General features: G+C 37.7%; 1 protein-coding gene across 2 annotated transcripts in view; it reads right to left on the reverse strand.

Annotated features, from left to right (window-relative positions):
* The window catches only part of OXNAD1 (oxidoreductase NAD binding domain containing 1), a 51,058-nt gene that overhangs the window by 11,680 nt on the left and 17,161 nt on the right, over window positions 1–22,217 (reverse strand). For both annotated transcript variants that reach the window (XM_077130051.1, XM_077130050.1), the window contains exon 5: window positions 19,324–19,430. In XM_077130051.1, the coding sequence (XP_076986166.1) occupies window positions 19,324–19,430 (107 nt within the window). The remainder of the gene's footprint in view (window positions 1–19,323; window positions 19,431–22,217) is intronic.

The following is a 22,217-nucleotide window of genomic DNA, read 5'->3' on the forward strand; positions in this document are numbered from 1 at the left end:
GCAAACCTTTTAGCTGACCCACGAAAAAAGAGAAAAGACCAAACTACTAAAATCAAGAATGAAAGAGGAGATATCACCACCAACCTTAATAACAACAAAAGATTATAAGGAAATTCTGTGAAAACTTTAGGCCAATAAATTAACTAATTAGGTAAAAGGGGCACATTCCTAGAACTGCCTTGAGAAGAAACAGAAAACTCGAATAGACCTATAATAAGTAAAAAGATAGAATTAGTCACTTCCAAAACTTTCCATAGATTGAAATACTGGTGGTCAATGAGAGAGAGGAGTAAGGGATATGGGATGTATGTGTTTTTTCTTTTCATTTTTATTTCTTTTTCTGGAGTGATGCAAATATTCTAAAAATGATCATGGTGATGAATACACAACTACATGATGATTTTGTGAGCGCTGATTGTATGCTTTGGATGGACTGTATGTGTGTGAAGATATCTCAATAAAAATATTAAAAACATTACCACCAGGGAAACCCCCACTACCATCTCAAACACTAGGGACTACGAAGTCAATAGGCCAAGCCCTTGATCCTGAAGTTTGCTCTTGTGGAGCTTATTTATGCAGCACGGAAGCTAAGCCTACCTATAGTTATGCCTAAGAGTTACTTCCAGAGGACCTCTTTTGTTGCTCGGATGTGGCCTCTTTCTCTTTAAACCCAACTCTGCAAGTAAAATCATTGCCGTGCTAGTTTGAAAATATTATGCACCACAGAAAAGCCATGTTTTAATTCTGACCTAATCTTGTAGGAGCAGCCATTTCTTTTAATCCTGATTCAATACTACAATGTGGAAACTTTTTTTTTTTTTTTTTTTGCATGGGCAGACACCAGGAATTGAACCTGGGTCTCCAGCATGGCAGGTGAGAACTCTGCCTGCTGAGCCACCATGGCCCACCCCAATGTGGAAATTTTTTATTAGATTAGCTCCACAGAAACATGGCACATCCAATTGTGAGTGCGACCTTTTGATTAAGTGGAGATGTGATTCCACCCATTCCAGGTGGGTCCTGATTAGTTTACTGGAATCCTTTAAAAGAGGAAACATTTTGGAGAGACTGAGAAACAATAGTGCTGACAGAAACTTCATAGTAGAGCTGACACAGATGCTGACACTTGGAGAACAGAGACATGGTGTTTGGAAATTCTTGGAGCCCAGCAGATATTGCGATGAGATGTTAAGGAAGCCAAAACCTGGAGAGAGGCAAGGGAAGCCCAGAGATGACAGCCAGTCCTGGATAAGCAAAGTGAGGAACTCCCACAGGAACAGAGTCTGAAAGCAAAGGAGCCTAGGAACAAGGGACCAGCAGATGCCAGCCATGTGACTACCTAGCTGACAGAAGTGTTCCTGACCCATCAACTTTCCTTGAGTTCAAGTATCTTTCCCTGGATGCCTCAGTTTGGACATTTTTATAGGCTTAGAACTGTAAACTGTAAACTGTAAACTTGTAACTTATTAAATTCCCTTTTTAAAAGCCATTCCATTTCTGGTATATTGCATTCCGGCAGCTTACAAACTAGGAAAATTACCATCCCCCCTATGTGGGACATGACATCCAGGGGTGAAAGTCTCCCTGGCAACATGGGATATGACACCCAAGGATGAGCCTGGCCCTGGCACCATGGCATCAACAATGCCTTCCTGACCAAAAGGGGGAAAAGAATTGTAACAAAGTAAGGTATCAGTGGCCGAGAGAGTTGTAGTTGAGTCAAGAGGCTATTCTGGAGGTTACTCTTACACAAGCTTCAGCTAGATTGCTATTTACCATAGTATGCCAAAACCCAACCAAAACCATTCTTGCTAGCTCTAAAGAACACCTAGGGCTCTATCTGAGATTCTACAAAGGTTCCATGCACTATGATTACTTTCCAGAAACCTACAACTTCCAGATATGTTCCTAGGCCAGATAAGTCCTAAAACCCAGAGGGGCCAGCCTCTCCAGAACATCAACTAGTCTATCCCCCATCCAATATTATTGACAGCCCCTTCCAACATGAAAAAGTTAGACTGGGTGTAGCCCCAAAACCCCTAAAGGTTGGGAAAAAGATCAAAGGAGAAGGTGGCGTTACAACAGCAAAGGGAGGATTTAACAAATGAGTATGACTGTTGAATCATTATATTGATTATTTATTTTAGTCTCCAGTGTCTTGGAATAGCTAGAAGGAAAAACTTAAAATTCTGGAACTATAACCCATACCAAACTCTGAAATCTGTTCTATAACTAATTGCTGTGATATGCTTTGAAATTTATTGCCTTTTTGTATATATATTATTTTTCACACACACAAAAAATTTTTAAAATAGAACATTAAAAAAACCCCAAACTTCCCACAAAGGAAAGCACAGGGATAGATGGCTTCACTAGTAAATTTTACTAAACATTTAAAGAATTAATACTGATCCCAACATTTAAAGAATTAATATTGCTCCTTCACAAACTCCTCTGAAAAAGGAAAACAAACAAACAAAAGTATTAGAGGAGGTAACAGTTCCTGTGACGGTTAGGTTCAAATGTCAACTTGGTCAGGTGATGGTGCCCAGTTGTCTGCTCAGACAAGCACTGGCCTAAATGTTATTAACTAGCATCTCATAGCTAGTTAATAAAACAAAAGGCTAGTTTATTAATCCTCAGTAAGTTGACTGAATCTGTGTCTGATTACATCTACCATCAACTAAGAGTGTTTTCCATAAGGAGAAAATCTAATCACTTGGGTTTAATCTAATCACTTGAAAACTTTTAAGGGAGAAGATAGATTTTTCATTTCTTCTTCAGCCAGCTACCCTCTCCTGCAGAATTTGCTGAGGATCTTCATTGGAGTTGCCAGCCTCCTGGCCTGCCCTATAGATTTTAGACTCATGCGTCCTCACGGCTGTATAAGATACTTTTGTAAATCTCATATTCACAGATACCCCTGTTGGTTCTGTTTCTCTAGAGAAACCTCACTAATATACTTCCCAACTCATTCTATGAGGCCAGTATTACCCTGATTCAAAACTAAACAAAGACATCTCAAGGAAACTAGAGGATATTCTTTATGAATATGGATATAAAAATCCTAGGAATGCATCTGAAAACATTAATAGAATCAAGGACAAAGAAACACATGACTATCTCATTGGATGCAGAAAAAACACTTGTCAACATCAAACTCCCCTTCATGATAAAATCACTCAACAAACTAAAAATAGATGCCAACTCTCTCAATTTGATAAAGGCCATCTATGAAAAACTCACAGCTAATATCATAATTTTGGTGAAATGCTGAAATATTTCCTCCTAAGAACAGTACAAGATAGAGATGTCCACTCTCACCACTTATACTCAGCACTGTATTAAAGGAAGCTCTGGCTAGGACAATCTAAATGACACTCTTGGTGTGGCTCAACGCTTGCACCCCAAATCACACTGGTACTTTATGGTCAGCCCAATGCCCAGGCAAACAAAGACACTCTCAACAGGTAATATATTCTAAGGACTTAGAGATTCTTCCAGAAGCTGAGGGCAAAGGCTAATACTCTGAGCAAGGTTAAATTCTTTACTACACAATAGTAAATTCCCAAAACTGATCTACTATTCAACGCAGTATCTATTAAAACGTCAGCTGTCTTTTTTTGCAGAAATTGGCAAGTTGATCAAAAAATTCATATGGAAATCCAAGAAACCCAGAATCATCAAAATATCCTGAAAATGAACAAATTTTTGGAGAATGCACATTTCCTGACTATAATACTACAGCAATCAAGATAGTGTGGTACTGGCATAAGGACAGACATACAGATAATGGAATAGAACTCAGAGTCTAGAAATAACTCCTGAAATTAAGTCAGTGTATTTTCAACAAAGGTGCTAAGTCAATTCAATGTGGGAAAGAACAATAGTCTTTTCAAAAACTGGTGCTGCAATAACTAAATATCCACATGCTAATGGATGAAGCTGGGTATCTACCTCATATCCACATTCAACAACTAACTCAAAATTGATGATCAACTTAAATGTAAAAGCTAAAACTCTAAACCCTTGGAAGAAAACCCAGCATTTAGTCATTATTTTGGGTTAGCAATGGTTTCTTAAACATGACACCAACAGTACAAGTGATAAAAGGAAAAAGAGAAAAAACAGATTACAACAACATTTAAGACTTTGTTCTGTAAACAATACTGTCAAGAAACTGAAAGACCACTCACAGAATGGGAAAAATATTTGCAAATCATATATCTAGTAAGGGTTGTTTATCTAAATATGTAAAAATTCATTACATCTTAATAATAAAAAGAAAAACAACCCAATCAAATATGAGAGAGGGCGGGCCACAGTGGCTCAGCAGGGAAGAATGCTTGCCTGCCATGCCAGAGGACCCGGGTTCGATTCCCAGTGCCTGCCATGTTAAAAAAAAAAAAAAAATTAAATATGAGAGAAGAATCTGAAAGACATTTCTCCAAAGAAGATATAAAAATGGCCAATAAGCACAAGAAAAGAAGTTCAACCTTATAAGCTGCCATTTCACACCTACTGGGATGGCTATAATTAAAAAAACAAACACAGAGTGATTTGATCTATGACTGGAAAAGTATTTGCAAGCCCCCTTCGGGGAATGGTGAGAGCGGGGAGAAATTCAACTTCCCCAAGTTGAATTCTTGATATTCTCACAAGCAGTGTGGACAACCAAAGTGATAGGCTGAGCCCCCAGTCTTGGGGTTTGTTCAAATGAAACTTAACCCCACAAAGGATAAGTCAAGTCTACTTAAAATTTAGGCCTAAGAGTCATCCCCAAGAGAGCCTCTTTTGTTGCTCAGATGTGGCCTCTCTCTCCAGCCAACACGACGAGCAGTCTCACCACCCTACCCCTCTCTGCGTGGGACATGACTCCCAGGGGTGTGGACCTCCCTGGCAATGTGGGACAGAGATCCTGGAGTGAGCTGAGACTCAGCATCAAGGGACTGAGAAAAACCCTAGAATGAGCTGAGAATTAACATCAAGGGATTCAGAGAACCTTCTCGACCAAAGGGGGAAGAGTGAAATGAGACTAAGTGTCAATGGCTGAGAGATTCCAAACACAGTCGAGAGGTTATCCTGGAGGTTATTCTTATGCATTGAGTAGATATCACCTTGTTGTTCAAGATGTAGTGGAGAGACTGGAGGGAACTGCCTGAAAATGTAGAGCTGTGTTCCAGTAGCCATGTTTCTTGATGATGATTGAACAATGATATAGCTTTCACAATGAGACTCTGTGAATGTGAAAACCTTGTGTCTGATGCTCCTTTTAACTACTATATCAACAGAAGAGTAGAACATATGGAATAAAAATAAATAATGGGGGAACAAATGTTAAAATAAGTCTAGTTTGAAATGCTAGTGGTAAATGAAAGCGAGGGGTAAGGGGTATGGTATGTATAATCTTTCTTTTCTCTATTATCGTTTTATTTCTTTTTCTGTTGTCTTTTTCTTTTTCTAAATCGATGCAAATATTCTAAGAAATGATGAATATGCAACTATGTGATGATATTAAGAATTACTGATTGTATATGTAGAATGGAATGATAACTTAATGTTTTGTTTGTTAATTTTTTAATTAATAAAAAAAGTTAAAAGCAAAAAAAACAATCATAAGTGTTGACAAGGATGTGGAAAAAATGGAATACATACATTGCTGGTCAGTTTGGCAATTGTAGAAAATGTTAAATGCAAAGCTACCATATGACCCAGCAATCCATTCCTAGCTATGCACCCAAGAGAAAAAGAAAACATATGTCCACTCAAAAACATTTACACAGTTCCCGTCAGCCAAGACAGCAGCATTAAGATATTCCAGGATGCATTCTCCTACAGAGTCTTTGAACAACTGACAGAAACTGGCAGATTCATCTTCAAAATGGCAGAAAAAATTAAAGGGTTGGAGTAAACAGGTAAGAGTCAAATCAAGAAACACAAGTTTAAAAATGTAGAGCCCTTGCTGATATAGTATGGAGCCAGCCTATACTCCCATTAAGGGTACCCAGCCCTGTTCTGGAAGGAGTAGCATAACCCTATGTACATACTGATGGTCCTATATATCAGTGCCAATCTAGCAGGTAACCTCATGAAATACTGAACCAGGAAACTTGTCTTGGGCTCACTCTCCCAGGACTTACGCTGTAAGCAGAAGCAGCTTTTAGACAATAAAGCAGTGTAAGGAACAATCAAGTCTAAGCAGCCTAGGGCAAAAGATACCTGCTTTTGGTAGTTAGATTCAGTCGTCAACTTGATCAGGTAAAGATGCCTAGTTATACTGCTGTGTACATGAGCCAATGGCATGTGAACCTCATCTGTTCCTGATTACATATGCAGTCAGCTAAGAGGTATGCCTGCTGCAATGAATGATGTTTGATTTAATTGGTTGGTGCTTAAATGAGAGACTCAAGGTAGCACAGCCCTAGCAGCTCAGCATACCTCATCTCGGCACTCACAGCTCAATTCAGGCCTTCAGAGATGCAGAAAGGAATCACCTCGGGGAAAGATGTTGGAACCCAGAGGCCTGGAGAAAAGACCAGCAGAGATCGCTTTGTGCCTTTCCACTTAAGAAAGAACCTCAGTCAAAAGTTAGCTGCCTTTCCTCTGAAGAAACTATATGTTAACTAAATAAATCCCCTTTTATTGAAAGCCAATCCATCTCTGGTATGTTGCATTCCAACAGCTAGCAAACTAGAACACTGCTTTAGTTCATACAATCAAGTACCAGGGAGGGGAAGAAAATCTATTTCATAGGGACTAGAAGGAGCATTTAAATTCTTGTAAATGGGTATTCCTAAGGCTGCAAGCAAGCCAAGCACAAACAAAACTCTGGCTTGGAAGAAATGGACAGGACCCTGTACTTCGCTTTTACCTCAGGTTGATCTTCTTGATAAGAGAGCTAAACTCTGAAGGAGAACACCAACCCGTGTAGAGCCAATTTGCAAAGACTATGAAAGTGTCTTTGCCTAGATCTGTTTGCTTTTGTTAGTTCCTAACACTAAAGGAAATCTCTGTCATAGCGCTTGCTGGAGACAAACTTAAGGAATAGAGAGCCCAGGGGCGGAATCCCAGAGTTAAAATATTAAAATGTATAGTGTACCACAAAAATTTACAAGACAAAGAAACAAGAAATGACGGCACATCCAAAGGAACAAGATAAAAATCCAGAAACCATCAACAAAGAACACCAGACCAAGATGTTAAAGAAATGATCCTCAATATGCACAAGGAGATAAAAGAAAATCTAGAGAAAGAATGAAAGGCTATTATAAAAACAATGAACATACAATATGAGACTCTTGATAAAAAGATAGGATTAAAAAAAAAAAAACACAGAAATGCTGGAGCTGAAGAAAAGTTCCCTAGAGGGGTTCTCCAGTAGACTGAAGCTGGCAAAATAAAGAATCGGTGAACTCAAAGACAAAACAACTGAAATGATCCGGCTAGGAGCAGAAAGAGAAAAGAATGAAAAAAAGTGAACAGAGCCTGAGAGACTTCTGGGACACCATCAAACATACCAATATACATATTATAAGTCCCAGAAGGAGAAAAAAGAAAGGGGTAGAAGGAATATTCAAAGACAAAAGACATGAATATACTAATTCAAGAAGCTCCATGAACCCCAAATCAGATAAACTCAGGGAAGACACACTCAGACATATAGTAATCACACGGTCAAATACCAAGTACAAGGAGAGAGTTCTGAAAGCTGCAAGAGAAAAGTGACATATTATGTATAAATGGATCCCAATAAGATTAAATGCTGATTTCTCATCAGGAACCATGGGACAAATTATTTAAAGTGCTGAAAGAAAACAAATGCCAACCAAGAGTTTTATATCTGGCAAGACAGGATTGCTCTTCCAAATTGAGAATATTAGGCATTCCCAGATAAACAAAAGCTGAGGAAGTCACCACTATACGTGCCCTACAAACAATGCTAAAAGGAATTCTTCAGACCAAAAGGAAAGGAAAGAACATCAGATAGTGGATTGAAGCAGCAAAAAGAAATAAAGACCTCCACTAAAGGTAACTATAGAGGTAATTACAAATGCCAGTACTACTGTATTTTTTGGTATGTAAGTCCACTTTTTACTTCTTACAAGTTCTAAAATGCAAATGCCTAAAAAATAATGGTAAGTCTGTGATTTTCGACATACAATATATAAAGATATAATCTGTAACAAGTACAACAAAAAGGTGGGGAGATGGAGAGGCATAGGACACTGTTATGTATATGCTAATGAAATTAAACTGGTATCAATTCAAATGTGATTGTTATGGATTTAGGATATTAAATTTAAGTCCCATGATAACTACAAATAAATTAAATGAAAAATAAATACAGAGAGCAATGAGAAGGGAGACAAAATGTTACAACGCAAAAATCAAACAAACATGCAAGTAGGCATTAATAGAATAGGTATAAGACAAAATAGGTATGAAACTTATAAAAACCAAATAGCAAAATAGCAGAAAAAGTCCTGCATTATCAGTAGTTACTTTAAATGGAAACGGAATAAACTTTCCACTCAAAAGACAGAGGTTGTCAGAATAGATAAAAAGGCCTGACCCAACTAATATGCTGTTTAAAAGTGACATCTTAGCTCTACAGACATATAGTTGAAAGAGAAAAGATAAAGATAATTATTTCATGTTAATAGTTACTAAAAAAAAAGCAGGGATGGTTATATTGATATAAGGTAAAATAGACTTTGAGTCAAAAAACATTACAAAGGACAAAAGGGATACTATATATTGATAAAAGGATCACTCTACCAGAAGATGTAATATTTATAAATAAATATTAATCTAACAGTAGAACCCCAAATTATATAATCATCAACAGGATTAAAGGGAGAAATAGATGGTTCTATATTAATAGCAGAAGTCTTCAATTATGACTCTCTCATAATGAATAAACATCTAGACAGAAATCAGTCAGGAAACAGAAGACCTGAATAATACTATAAACTAAGTAAACCTAACCCATATATAGAACACTTCACCCAATAGAAGCAGAATACACATTGTTCTCTAGTACACATGGGCAATTCTTCAGGATGGACTACGTTAGGTCACTAAAGTCTCAAAAAAATTAAAATATTGAAATCATACAATATATCTTCTCTGACCACAATGAAATGAAGCTACAAATAAAAAAAGGAGAACTGGAAAATTCACAAAAATATGGAAATTAAACAAACATGCTCAAACAGCCAATGCATCAAAATCATAAAGGAAATTAGGAAATATCTAGAAGTAAATGAAAACAAAAACACAACATACTAAAACTTATGGACACAGCAAAGACAGTGATGAGAGGGAAATTAATAACTCTAAATGCTTACATTAAAAAAGAAGGATCTCAAATCAGAGATCTAACCTCACAACTGGAGGATTTAGAAAAAGAGCAAACTAAACCCAAAGCAAGCAGAAGGAAGGAAATGCAAAATTTACAATAGAAATCACTGAAATAGAAAAAAAAATAAAATACAGGAATCAATGAAAGCAAAAGTTGGTTCTTTGAAAAGATCAATAAAATTGACAAATCTTTAGCTATTATGAAAAAGAAAAAAGAAAACACAAATAACTAAAATCAGAAACAGAATGAGGAACACTGTTGCGAATTCCACAGGGAAAAAAGGATTATATGAAGATACAATGAACAGCTGTAAATCAACCAGTTAGATACAGTAGACGAAATTAACAAATTCTTAGAAACACACAAACTATTTACATTGACTAAAGAAGAAACAGAAGTTCTCACGGATCAATAACAAGTAAAGACACTGAATCAATAACCAAAAACCTCCCAACAAAGAAAGCCCAGGCCCAGATAGCTTTACTGGTGAATTTTATCAAACTTTACAAGAATTAATACCAATCCTGCTCTCAAACTGGAGAGGGCAGAATACTCCCTAACTCATTTTATCAGGCCAGCATCATCCCAATACCAAAGGCAGATAAAAATACCACCAAAAAAAAAAAAACAAAAACAAAAAACAAACTACAGACCAATATACCTAATGGATACAGATACAAAAATACTCAACAAAATACTAGCAAAGTGAACCAAGCAGCACATTAAAAGAATTATGCTCTATGATCAAGTGGGATTTATCCCAGTATGTAAGAAAATTAAAATAATATACCACAGTAACAGAATGAAGGGAAAAAACCCACAAGATCATCTCAATTAACAAGAGAAAAGGCATTTGACAAAATACAGCCTCCCTTCAGGATGAAAACGCTCAGAAAACTAGGAACAGAAGGAAACTTTCTCAACATGATAAAGGGCCTATGTGAAAAACTCACAGATGACATCACACTTAATAGTGAAAGTCTGAAAGATTTTCCTCTACGGTCAGGAACCAAACAAGAATGCCACATACTGTTATTCAACATTGTACTGGAAGTTCAAAGCAATTAGGTAAAAAAAATAAATAAAAGGCATGCAAATTAGAAAAGAGGAAATAAAACGTTTGCTATCTGCAAATTACATGATTCTATATATACAAAACCTTGAATAATCCATAACAAAACTATTGGAGATAATACCTGAATTCAGCAAAGTGGTGGGCTACAGGAACAACAGGCAAAAATCATAGTGTTTCCATATACTAGTAATGAACAATCTGAAGCGGAAACTAAGAAAAAAATCAATTTACAATAGCAATTAAAACAATCAAATATCTAGGAATAAATGTAATCAAGGATAAAAAAGACTTATAGAAAACTATAGCACACTGCTAAAAAAAATTCTGTATTCATGGATTAGATAAAAGACTAAATATTATTAAGATGCCAAAATATTACCCAAAGTGATTCACAGATTCAACACAATCCCAATCAAAATTTCAACTATCTTATTGGCAGAAATGGAAAATTCAATCATCAAAGTTCTATGGAAGTTACAGTAAGGGGCCCCAAACAGCTAAAACCATCTTAAAAAGAAGAACAAAGTTGGAAGACTCACAGTTCCCGACCTTAAAACTTATTATAAAGCTAAAGTAATCAAATCTGTATGGTCCTATTACAAGGACAGATATACAGATCAAATGGAATTGAATTGAGAATTTAAAAATAAACCCTTGCAGATATCCATGGTCAACTGGATATTTCACAAGGGTCCCAAGTCCAGTCAATAAGGTAAGAATAGCTTCTTTGACAAATGGTTCTGGGATATCCATATATCAAAGAATGAAGATGGACCCCTACCACATACCATAAACAAAAATTAACTCAAAATGAAACAAAATCCTATATATAAAAGGTAAAACAATAAAACTCCTAGAAGAAAACATAGGGAAACATCCTCAGAACCTTGCCTTAGGTAATGGTTTCTTAGACTTTACACCAAAAGCAAGAGCAAAAAAAAAGATAAATTGTGACCTCATCAAAATTAAACACTTTTGTGTATCAAAAGACTTCCTCTTGAAAGTAAAAAAAAAAAAAAATCTACAGAATAGGAGAAAATATTTGGAAACCACATTCTGATAAGGGTTTAAAAACAGAATATGTAAAGAAATTCTAGAACTCAAAAACAAAAAAGACAAACAACCCAATTAAAAAATGGGCAAAGACTTGAAAAGACATTTCTCCAAAGATATACAAATGGCCAAAAAGCAAATGAAATGATACTCAATATCATTAGCCATTAGGGAAATGTGATGCCATTTACCCACTAGAATAACTACTATTTTCAAAAAAAAAAAAAGGAAAATAAGTATTAGAGAGGATGTAGACAAATAGGAACATTCATTCATTGCTCGTGGGAATATAACATGGTGCAACCACTATGGGAAACAGTTTGGTGGTTCCTCAGAAAAAAAGTATAGAAATACCATATGTCCCAGAATCCCTCTTCTAGGTATATACTCATTGGAATTGAAAGCAGGAACTAGAACAAATATTTGCACACCCACATTCACAACAGTCTTATTTACAATTGTCAAAAGATGGAAACAACCCCAAGTATCCATTAACCAATGAACTGATAAACAAAAGGTCATATATACATACAAAGTAATCTTCAACTGTAAAAATGAATTAAACTCTGATACATGCAATAGTATGGATGAACCATGAAGATATCATGTTGAATGAAATAAGCCAGAAACAAAACGACAAATACTGTAGGATCTCAATGACATGAACTAATTAGAATAAGAAAATTCATAATATCAGATCTAGAGTACAGGCTAGCAGGGGCCAGGGTGAGGGTAGGGAATGGGGAGTTAATGCTTTTATTGATGTACAGAATTTCTGACAGAGGTGATGGAAAAGTTTTGGGTAATGGATGGTGGTGACAGCAGCACAATATTGGAAATGTAATTAATACCAATGAATTATATATTTGAATGTGGTTAAATGGAGAAATTTTAGGTTATATACATGTCACTAGAATGAAAATTTTAAAACAAAACAGGACTGTACAACACAGTATGGACTACAGGAAATAGTGCAATTAAAATAATCTTTCATCAGTTGTAACAAAGGCACCACACCAATGTGAAGTGTTAATAATAGGGAAAAGGGGGGAGGGTATGAGAACTCTGTATTTTCTGTTAAAAAAAAAAATGCACGCAAATGTTCACTGTAGCATTACTCATACTAGCCAAAGAGCAGAAGCAACCTATACGTCCATCAACTGATGACAAAAAAATGTGGCATTATCCATACAACGGAATAAAGTACTGATATATACTACAAGATAGATGAACCTTTTAAACATTGTTAAATTGAAGAAATCACAAAAGACCATTTTTTCTATGTTTCCACTTACATGAAATGTCCAGAATGGATAACTCTATATAGAGACCAAAAGCATTTTAGTGGTAGTCTAAAGATAGGGGTGGAGAAGGGGAGGAGGAAGGTAAGGAGGGGAGTAATTGATATTGGGTACAGGGTTTCTTTTGGGGATTATAAAAATGTTCTAACATTTTATAGTGTGGATGACTGTATATATCTACAAATATACTAAAACCACTGAACTGTACACTTTACAAAACATTAATTTTATAATATATAAACTATACTTCATAAAGCTGTTTAAAAAAATTAAGCACAAAAAAAGGGGCACCAAATACTCTTTTATTGGCATTCACCAAGCAAAACAGGCTGATACAGCCTTCTGAGTTTTTAATGTCTTATCTTATTTCCCTATTTTCTTCTAACCACAATTCTCATAGTCTAGAACTCTCAGAATTTCAAGCCTTCAGTAATCTTATGCCCAAAAGGACTTTTTTGGTGAGAAGTCTAGGAATTTCAATAAACCTAGTCATATATCTGGGGGAAAAAAAAATTAGAATTCAGGACCACAAAAAAATTCTCATCCTCTCTCTCTAGGAAATTTAAATATCTGATCTAGATATCTCTCGGTCATCCAAGAGCAAAAAAGCATCCTTTCTCCTCAGTTGTTTTCCTATCCCACAGGCTTACATGAAAAGCACAAATGTTCTTGACTGATTTATCTAAGACCTTAAAACACGTTCCTTCTGATCTATGGCTTTACATACCTGGTCATTTTTCATATCGTTAAAAAGCCAGTTCAGGATTGGAAGTGCTCTGAAAAAGATTGCCAGCCTACTTTGGATTATTTTTCACTTGACTCTTCCGTAACTTCCACTTAATTTTAGAAAAGCTATAAATTTAAAAATAGACTATAGTTAACATTTACACAGTTGCCACGTGCTATCAGAGAGGAGGTACATAGAGTTAATTCTGTTTCCTGATTTAAAATCAATCAATCAATGAACTACTATTTTGGCTTCATCTCCTTAACTACAGCACCCTCTGCTGATAAAAGGATGATAAAAACCATTCTCTCTGATGAGTGAAAGAGTCTGGAGATAATAACTCCTCTTCTCCAGTACCCCTGGAAGGTTACCTCTAGAAAAAAGCTCTCTTTAATGAAAAGATACAGCAGAATTAAAATTATATAAAAACCCCATCTGAATGGATTTAATAAAATATGTATAATACATATTTAATAAAACAGCTCTTCAAAAAAGTTAAAGCTTTATTAAGCCTACCTATAGTTAGTTATGCCTAAGAGTTACTTACAGAAAACCTCTTTTGTTGCTCAGATGCAGCCTCTCTCTATAAAGGTCACCTCTGTAAGGAAAATCATTACCCTTCCTACTACGTGGGACATGACAGCCAGGGGTGAAAGTCTCCCTGGCAACATGGGATATAACTACCAGGGAGAGTCTGGCCCTGGCACCATGGAATCAACAATGCCTTCCTGACCAAAAGGGAGAAAAGATACGTAACAAAATAAGGTTCAGTGGCTAAGAGAGTTCAAATAGAGTAGAGACAATGTTCTGGAGGCTACTCTCACACAACCTTCAGCTAGATATTGCTAATTACCATCGTTTGCCAAACCCCAACCAAAACTATTTCTGCTAACTCTAAAGAACACCTAGGGCTCTATCTGAGATTCCACAAAAGTTTCACACACTAAGATTAATTTCCAGATAACCTCCAGATGGTTCCTAGGCCAGATAAGCCCTAAAACCCAGAGGGCCCAGCCTCTCCAAGAAAACCAACTAGTTTCACACCCCTACTCCATATTATCGACACCCCTTTCCAATGCAAAAAGTTAGAATGGGCATAGTCGAGACAGCCCTAAAGACTGGGAAAACAGTCAAAGGAGGAGGAGTTATAACAGAGAAGATAGGATTTAACAAATGAGTATGACTGCTAAATCATTATATTTACATTTAGCTTAACCTCCAGTGTCTTAGAGCAGCTAGAAGGAAAAACCTGAAATTGTGGAACTATAACCCATACCAAACTCTGAAATCTGCTCTATTACCACTTGTTATAATGTACTTTGAAATTTATTGTTTCTAATTATATTTCATAATAAAAAATGTTTTTAAAAACAAAAGGAAGTTAAAGCTTTAAACACACACGTGCACGTGCGCGCGCGCGCACACACACACACACACACACACACACATATGCTTTAGAAACACCCTGTGCAGCATTAGCACTCTTCCTGGAGCAGTAAGTTAAGACACATACTCCACCCCAGATGAAGTGAGTATATGCAGAACTGAGAGGAGAAGCCTAGGTCTATAGTGAAGGAGACACATCCACATCTAACTTTAACACACAAGACAGCCCTGTCCTGTCCACAGACGCAGGCCCAATAATGCCCACCATATGGTGGACATGCAAAACACAGCCGAATGGTGATGCTATACTGGGAGATTCCAGAGAGCTTTAGTATTCTGCCACAGTACTCAGAGCCCGTCACTTATTCACTTGTGCAAATCTATACACACCACCTGCCTACAATGTACAGGCGACACTGTGGAAGCTAGAGGAGGTAAAGAGATGTAAGAATGTTTTGGTTCCAACCCTCCATAAGTTCAATGAGAGGGAAATTATAAACTAAATATGAATGAATGGGCTATGATAATCTGCTACAAGAAAAGGAGGGCAAAGGAAGAGTCAATTCTACCAGGGGTAGAGGAATGAGGAGAGAATTCATAGAAGAGATACAACTAAAACAGTATTAAGACAAAATTATCAACAGGTGAGTGGTGGAAGAGGATACAGCCTGAACACTGGCACCAAGGAATGCCGACACTTTCTACACGGAGTCATGTGGAATCCAGGGCTGCCCATGTAGTGGCTTATTTCTCTAAGCTGGCTCCTCTAATCTATTTCTTCCTGGTGTCCTTCTCTCAGAAATACAGACACAGTAGGCCCCAGAGTTGCTTTTGTTCTTTATCTGTGTTTATCTTATATCAAGTCAGAGGACCAAGAATTCCTTTATTCTCTGCAAAAATGCTTTGGCCTTGTTTCCCCTCAGAGCAGCATCCTGTGCACATACTCAGCGTGGGCTGAGTTCTGACTCCAGCATCAGCAGAGTTGTAATGGAGATATATACTCACATACTTCTGGGCATGTTCCTCTTGAAACAAACAGCTTGCACTGCTGAGGAAATGGCCAAGGAACTAAGAACAGGAATCTAGTCCCTGGCCCTCACCAGCACAGGTGATCTAAATGAGTCAAGATATGTACTAGCAATAATTAAAAAACAAACAAACAAAAAAACCCATAAATTGATAAAGTAACAAAAGCATTAACCTAAGCACTTAATGTATGCTAAGACATATACTATTTCTACTTAAAGGTATGAAAACTCACCAGGCTAGAATTCCTAGATAATAAGGAAATTACCAATATCACAGGCATAGTAGGCAGAAAAGCACTAACTCTCATGGCCTCCTACCAGGACATTCACAGCTATAGCTCCAGGCATCACAAGAGGGAGGCAGGTGACTCTCACAGCTGAACACTGAATCTAGAAATGCAAAATAGTTAAACATTGTACAAGGACCGCTGTGGATACTCTTTAGCCCCCAGCGAAGAGGAATTCAGATACATTCAAGAGCAAAAATCATCAAAGAGCCAGGGGACTAAATGGGAGATCCACAGGGGAAAGGAGCCCAGGAGGTTTAGCCCTGCTTATGTGAGAAATATTTTTGAGGGCATTTCCTCTTCTGGCCTTTCTCTCTCCATTCGGTTGTGAGTTCTTGGAACTTATCTCTCAGTACAGTACGCTCTGCTAGAGCCTAGTGAAGACACAGTGCAGCAGAGAAGACTCCTCCCCTGAGGCCTGTCTCTGGTCTACATCAAGGTCTCTACATGGGGGTCTGTGGTCGAAGCTTCAATGAGTTACAGAGCATTCACTTTCTTGGAGTCACGCCTACAGCTTCAACCTCGGAACACGGCAGGTGTCAAAGGAGGCCACCGGTCAAGAATTCAGAGATGTAGGCTTCTTACTCAATCTCTCACTCCAAGGATAAGCCCAACAGCAAGCCTCTCCTTTTCTAACAGCGCTTCACTCCGATAATCTTAACTATACAAAATGCATGGCAGCTACATCCTGACTTCACCTCTTCCCTAATCTTCGCCCTCTTTCCAAGTGTCACAGGAAAGTTAATATAAGCTGATGATCTAAGAGAGCCTAGAGCTCAAGTCTTAACTACCAAACAGCACTGAAGGATTCCTCCAACCTAAGCAAAATGGCCATTCTGTAATCATAAGGTCAAACATCAAAAGGAATTCACAACTTCTGGAGTTACACAATAAGCCACGGGTGAGGAAGCAACTTTTCAAGAGGGGCTAAGATGCCAGGAATGAGCCCTGACTGACACCTGGCAGGGAAAAGGGTCACTGCTAACCAGTCAGTGATGACCACCCCAAACCTGACCTCTGAAGTAGGCATGTTAGGCTCAAATAAAACCAGACCCAGCATCAGTAAAACGACCAAACCCACTGTTAGGGGCTACAGAACACCAACCCTGGATAATTTGATCTTGAGGATCACAATGGGACTCTATCTATAAATACCCCAGGGAAAATGATGATGCTTTTCTTATCAGGTAACTGAAGTCTGAATGTGTGTATTAATACAATTGCAGGCTGTGTTAGTCAGGGTTCTCTAGAAAAACAGAACCAATAGGAGAGATCTGTAAATATAAGATTTATAAAGGTGTCCCACACAACCATGGGAATAGAAGAGTACAAAATCCACAGGGCAGACTGTGTAGCTGATGGCCCTAATGAAGGGTCTGGACGAACTCCACCGGAGAGGCTCACTGGCTGAAAGCAATAAAAGTGACTCTCTTCTTCCTTAAAGGCCTTCAACTGATTGGATCACCTCATTGTGGGAGACATGCCTTAGTTGACGGCAGATATAATCAGCTGCAGATGCCATCAACTGATTGATGATTAATAATTTTTTTGAGGGGGCAGTGGTGCATGGTTCAGGAATCAAACCGGGTCTTCCACATGGAAGGCAAGCATTCTACCACTGAACTACCTGGGCACCTTGACTGATGATTCAGTATACCAGTCTTCTGGTTCATCAACCAGCCATGAAATGTCCTCACAGCAATGGTCAGGGCAGTGTTTGCCTGACCGGACAGCTGGACCTCATCACTTGGCTAAGCTGACATGAGAACTAACCATCACACAGGCACACCGTGGTACTAATACTATAATTAATGTACAGACTTTTTCTAATCAGGAATCTGGAGTCTGAAACTTGGCACAATTTAGAAGTAAAGGCACAGAAACAATGCTGTGCACAAGAGAAAAATACTTCCGAAGAAGGGAATATGGAAAAACAGATCACCACAATTAAAGTTTCCAATTTTCAATGCAATAACTGCTAAACCATTTTTGAAGAGTAAATATATTACCCACCCCCTAAAATATTCAACATGCATTTAATATGTATCAAGGGACATGTGCAAAGATTGTGGTAAATTGCTTCACAAACGCAAATTATTGCAATCAGCATCTTGTTTTCAAGTTCTAAATTCAAAGGCAAACTATTAACACAAGACTGCTAACTCTTGCTATTATCACACTTGCTATTATCACACATCCTCCTTCTAAAGAAACCACATTTCCAGATGGACTGCCAAAATTAGTCAAATGACTTCTAAGAAATACTATAAAGACTGACATGCCAGAAATTCATTTAGAAATGAATGCTTTATTTAAATAAAGGACACACCCACCCAAACACACCTTTCCTAAGGAAATACAAGTTGCTTTATTTACATTTCAACTTGAGTTGCAGCCCAGCGAGGCTGTTAGGAGGAAAAATGGGACAGCTGGGCTGTTATCCCATCAGCATACTGATTAGTCCTCAGAATGGGATGGGACACACTTATGATTTGTGTGTGTGTAGGCTGGGCCTGGTTGGGGAATCCTGGTAATAAATACATCAAGCAAAATATTTAAACTCAACGCAGACCAGGTATGAGTGATGCAAAGAAAAGAAAAACGTTTAGAGATTCTGAAGACTGACATGGGGATTTAGTCAAGAGGATGGTCAACTCTGTAATAACAGGGGATTCTTCCTTTCAGGCTGCTTTGTTTACCTCATTCGGCCTAAAGAAGACTAATTTAAAAATGTATGAATCTTCAGCAACACATAACTCTTAAGCAGATTAGATTACTGCAGTGCATTCTATTAGCAACCATTCCTGCAAAACGTAATTATTAAAGCTTCCAGCTCCATGGACCAGACTGCTTTGTTTGGATCAGAAAAACTCGAGGCAGCAATTTTCACATATGACTGAGACGGCATGCGCTCACAGCCAGCGTGGACTCTGAGACTAAGAAAGGCTCACCCTGACCCGAAGATTAGAATTTCTACACCTCAGGGAAAACTGCTGGCCACAAAAGTCCTTTCCAGAAGACAAAAAGAAAAGAATAATCCCTTTTATCTTTTGACATCATCTTGAACATACACACTTGGAAAACAGCAAAGCCACTTACCACTGACCAGCTTTAAAGGAAAAATCTTTATCGGCAACAAGCAAACGAAGCCTCTTCACTGATGGTGACTCGTCGGCAGCTCCACACACCTTAGCTGTTGACACAACCTAAAGCCAAAAATGAACTGCTGCTGAGGTTAGTGCATACATAAAACAAGGAACAAACTACAACTTGCTGGCAAATTCAAGGTGTTTCGAAATCCACCACAACTGTTCTTTTTTTATTTCATACATGGCAAATCAGTTTGCTTTAAAATTCTGCCTACCACCAGGTGAATACATTTTTAGTAATTGCTATCATACTAACGTGATCTTATTCTTCAGAAAAAAATTGTTTCTTAAAGGGACTATTTAAAAAGGATTTATTTGATGGGTGTCTATCATGTGTCACACACCAAGCTGGACACTCTGCCAAGAGTTTGAGGACCTTGGAGCCCTGCAAACCAATCCTCCCTAGCATCCAAATTATATATCAGTGCTGCTGCTCAAAGTGAGGTCCCCCCACTGTTCACTAAGAATATTACAAGTTTATGTGGAGTTAAGGAAAAAAGTTGAAAGTAAGCACTTAGAAACTTCTTAAGCAATTCCACAGCGTTAATTGTACATCTGTTGAATATAATAACAGAAAGCAAATTGGGTTTATATTTTTGTTTTTTAAATGTTTTTCTAGTATTTCATTTAATCATATCGTATAAAATTATAAGTCTACAACATTAAAACAACAAAAATGAAGAGTCCTTCCCTATTTGTATTTTGAGAAGCAGCGTTCAAAAGGACAGATCTGATATCTAGAGAGCTTTAAATAGGTCTGACTCATGCACTCTTCAATTAAGTGCCATCCATCCCTCAGCAACCCACAAATTCAAAATGCTTTATACTTCTTTCATTCCTTCTTTCTTCCATTTTTGGGTTTCTCCTCCTTCCCTAAACCTGGGACATCTTCATAAGAGAGAAAAAAAAAAGACAAAATGATTTTTCTCTTAGCCTCCTACTTGTGCTCAACTTCACTTCTGACAACACAGCAGCAGCAGGCGACCAAATCACAGTTGTTTTCCTTGGAGGATGTTACCTTCAGGACTCACCTTTGTGCCTTAGAAATCTTTTAAGGTCAATGAATCTCCCACCCTAATGTTAGTTCATTCAGGCCCTTTTCCCCAAGAGGACTTGGTCAAATAAAACTATCAGTAGGAGCCCTTTTCTAAAAATCCACTGGAAAACTTTCATCATGGATTCTCACCTCCAAGTATCTCCTAAAATTTTCTACCTAAAATTTTCTACCTTGCACCTTCCTACACCGCCGCCCCACTACTGCAAAATCTCCTGGTCTTTCCTATATATTCTGCCAATCCTCTCTTCCTCACTTCCATATAACAAGTGGGGTCATTTTCCATTACTGACCCTCCATCTGCACTCTTGATCCTATTCAGAAACACTACTTCATCAGCCCTTTCTTTCATGTTCAATTTTCCTCTCTCTGATACCTCTTGTTACATCAGGCATGACATCTAATGCCATTTGCTCCTCCTACAAAATGACAGGAAGCAGCATATCATGGCTGTTGACAGCATGGGCTCTGCAGAGACTGCCTGATGTTTAATCATGGCTCCACCACTTCTCAGCCATGTGACTCTGGGCAAGTTACTTAAACTCTCTTAATTGTAAAATGAGAAAAACAACAACTTATATCACTTTTAATACTGCGGCCCATAGTAAGTACTCATTAAGTGTTGTTACAATCTATTTTATTTCATTAGCTATAATTTATTAGTACTTATTTGCTATTACATTATATAGTACACTTTATTCATTATTATACATGCTATTGCACCAGGGCTCCCATGCAGCCCCTTGTAGGCTAAGCACTGCAAATCCCCGGAGAACCATTCACCCAGACTACATTGTGGAACTGGGCAATTTGGCAGTTTTGTACTACATGTACATCTAGTCAATTATTTTGCTATTACAGAATTAAAAACCATACGGTCTAGAAGGTGTATGAGAAATCTTGCCTTCAATCTTGTCCTCTACTGAGATGATTAGCTATTTCCTTATCCTACAGAAACTTCCCTTTATCCTTGCTGCTTTTCTTAACCACAGAACCATGTGCCCTCCTGCAGTTTCTCCTTCAAAGGTTGGTCAATGGCTTCTTGAACCAACTCAGGGTCCTATCTCAGCTTTCACCCTCCCCAAACTCTCTGAATTTTTACTTCCCTTCCATGCTGAAACATCTTCCTTTGCCTGGGGTAGATGATACTGAACTGTGGATGTGTTTAAGGCATATACCTGTCTAAATTTTTTTAATGAAATCTGACAGATGGTAGTTAAACTGTATGAAATAATCTAGCACTGAGCTGTATTTTCAGATTATGTAAAATCTGTAATTTTACAGATTATTTATTGAAAGAAAATAATGAATGGCTATAAAATAAGTTTTTTGTTTTGCAAACATAAACGCTGATGCTTCTTTTCCTTTACCATTTCCAACTTCCTCCTCCCACTTCTTCAAGGTAGCTTTTCTTTAACTGCCTTGCTCTGACTCCCTCTCCTACTCTCTCCCCTCTCTAGGCTGAGGCCCTCAAGCACTCCCAAGGGTGCTGACCACTCATCATTACTTTTCTCTAAACCACAGGCTCACATCTATACTCTTCTGGGAATAACAATAATAATAACAATGTCTGAAGAACATTTACCCCAAGCATATGGCAGGTGATGTGTTGAGTATTTTATGTGCATTATCAATCCATTCAGCTGAAGATAATGTTATTATCCTCCACTTTCAGATGAGGAAACTGAAAAGTTCAGTAACCTGCTTGAGTTAACCCAGCTGGAAATGGCCAAGTCAGGGTTCAAACCCACATCTGCTTAGCCTTTTATCACCAGATGCTCCTGTCCCAA

This window comes from Tamandua tetradactyla, chromosome 15 (genome assembly GCF_023851605.1).
Source record: "Tamandua tetradactyla isolate mTamTet1 chromosome 15, mTamTet1.pri, whole genome shotgun sequence".
Taxonomy (NCBI): Eukaryota; Metazoa; Chordata; class Mammalia; order Pilosa; family Myrmecophagidae; genus Tamandua; species Tamandua tetradactyla.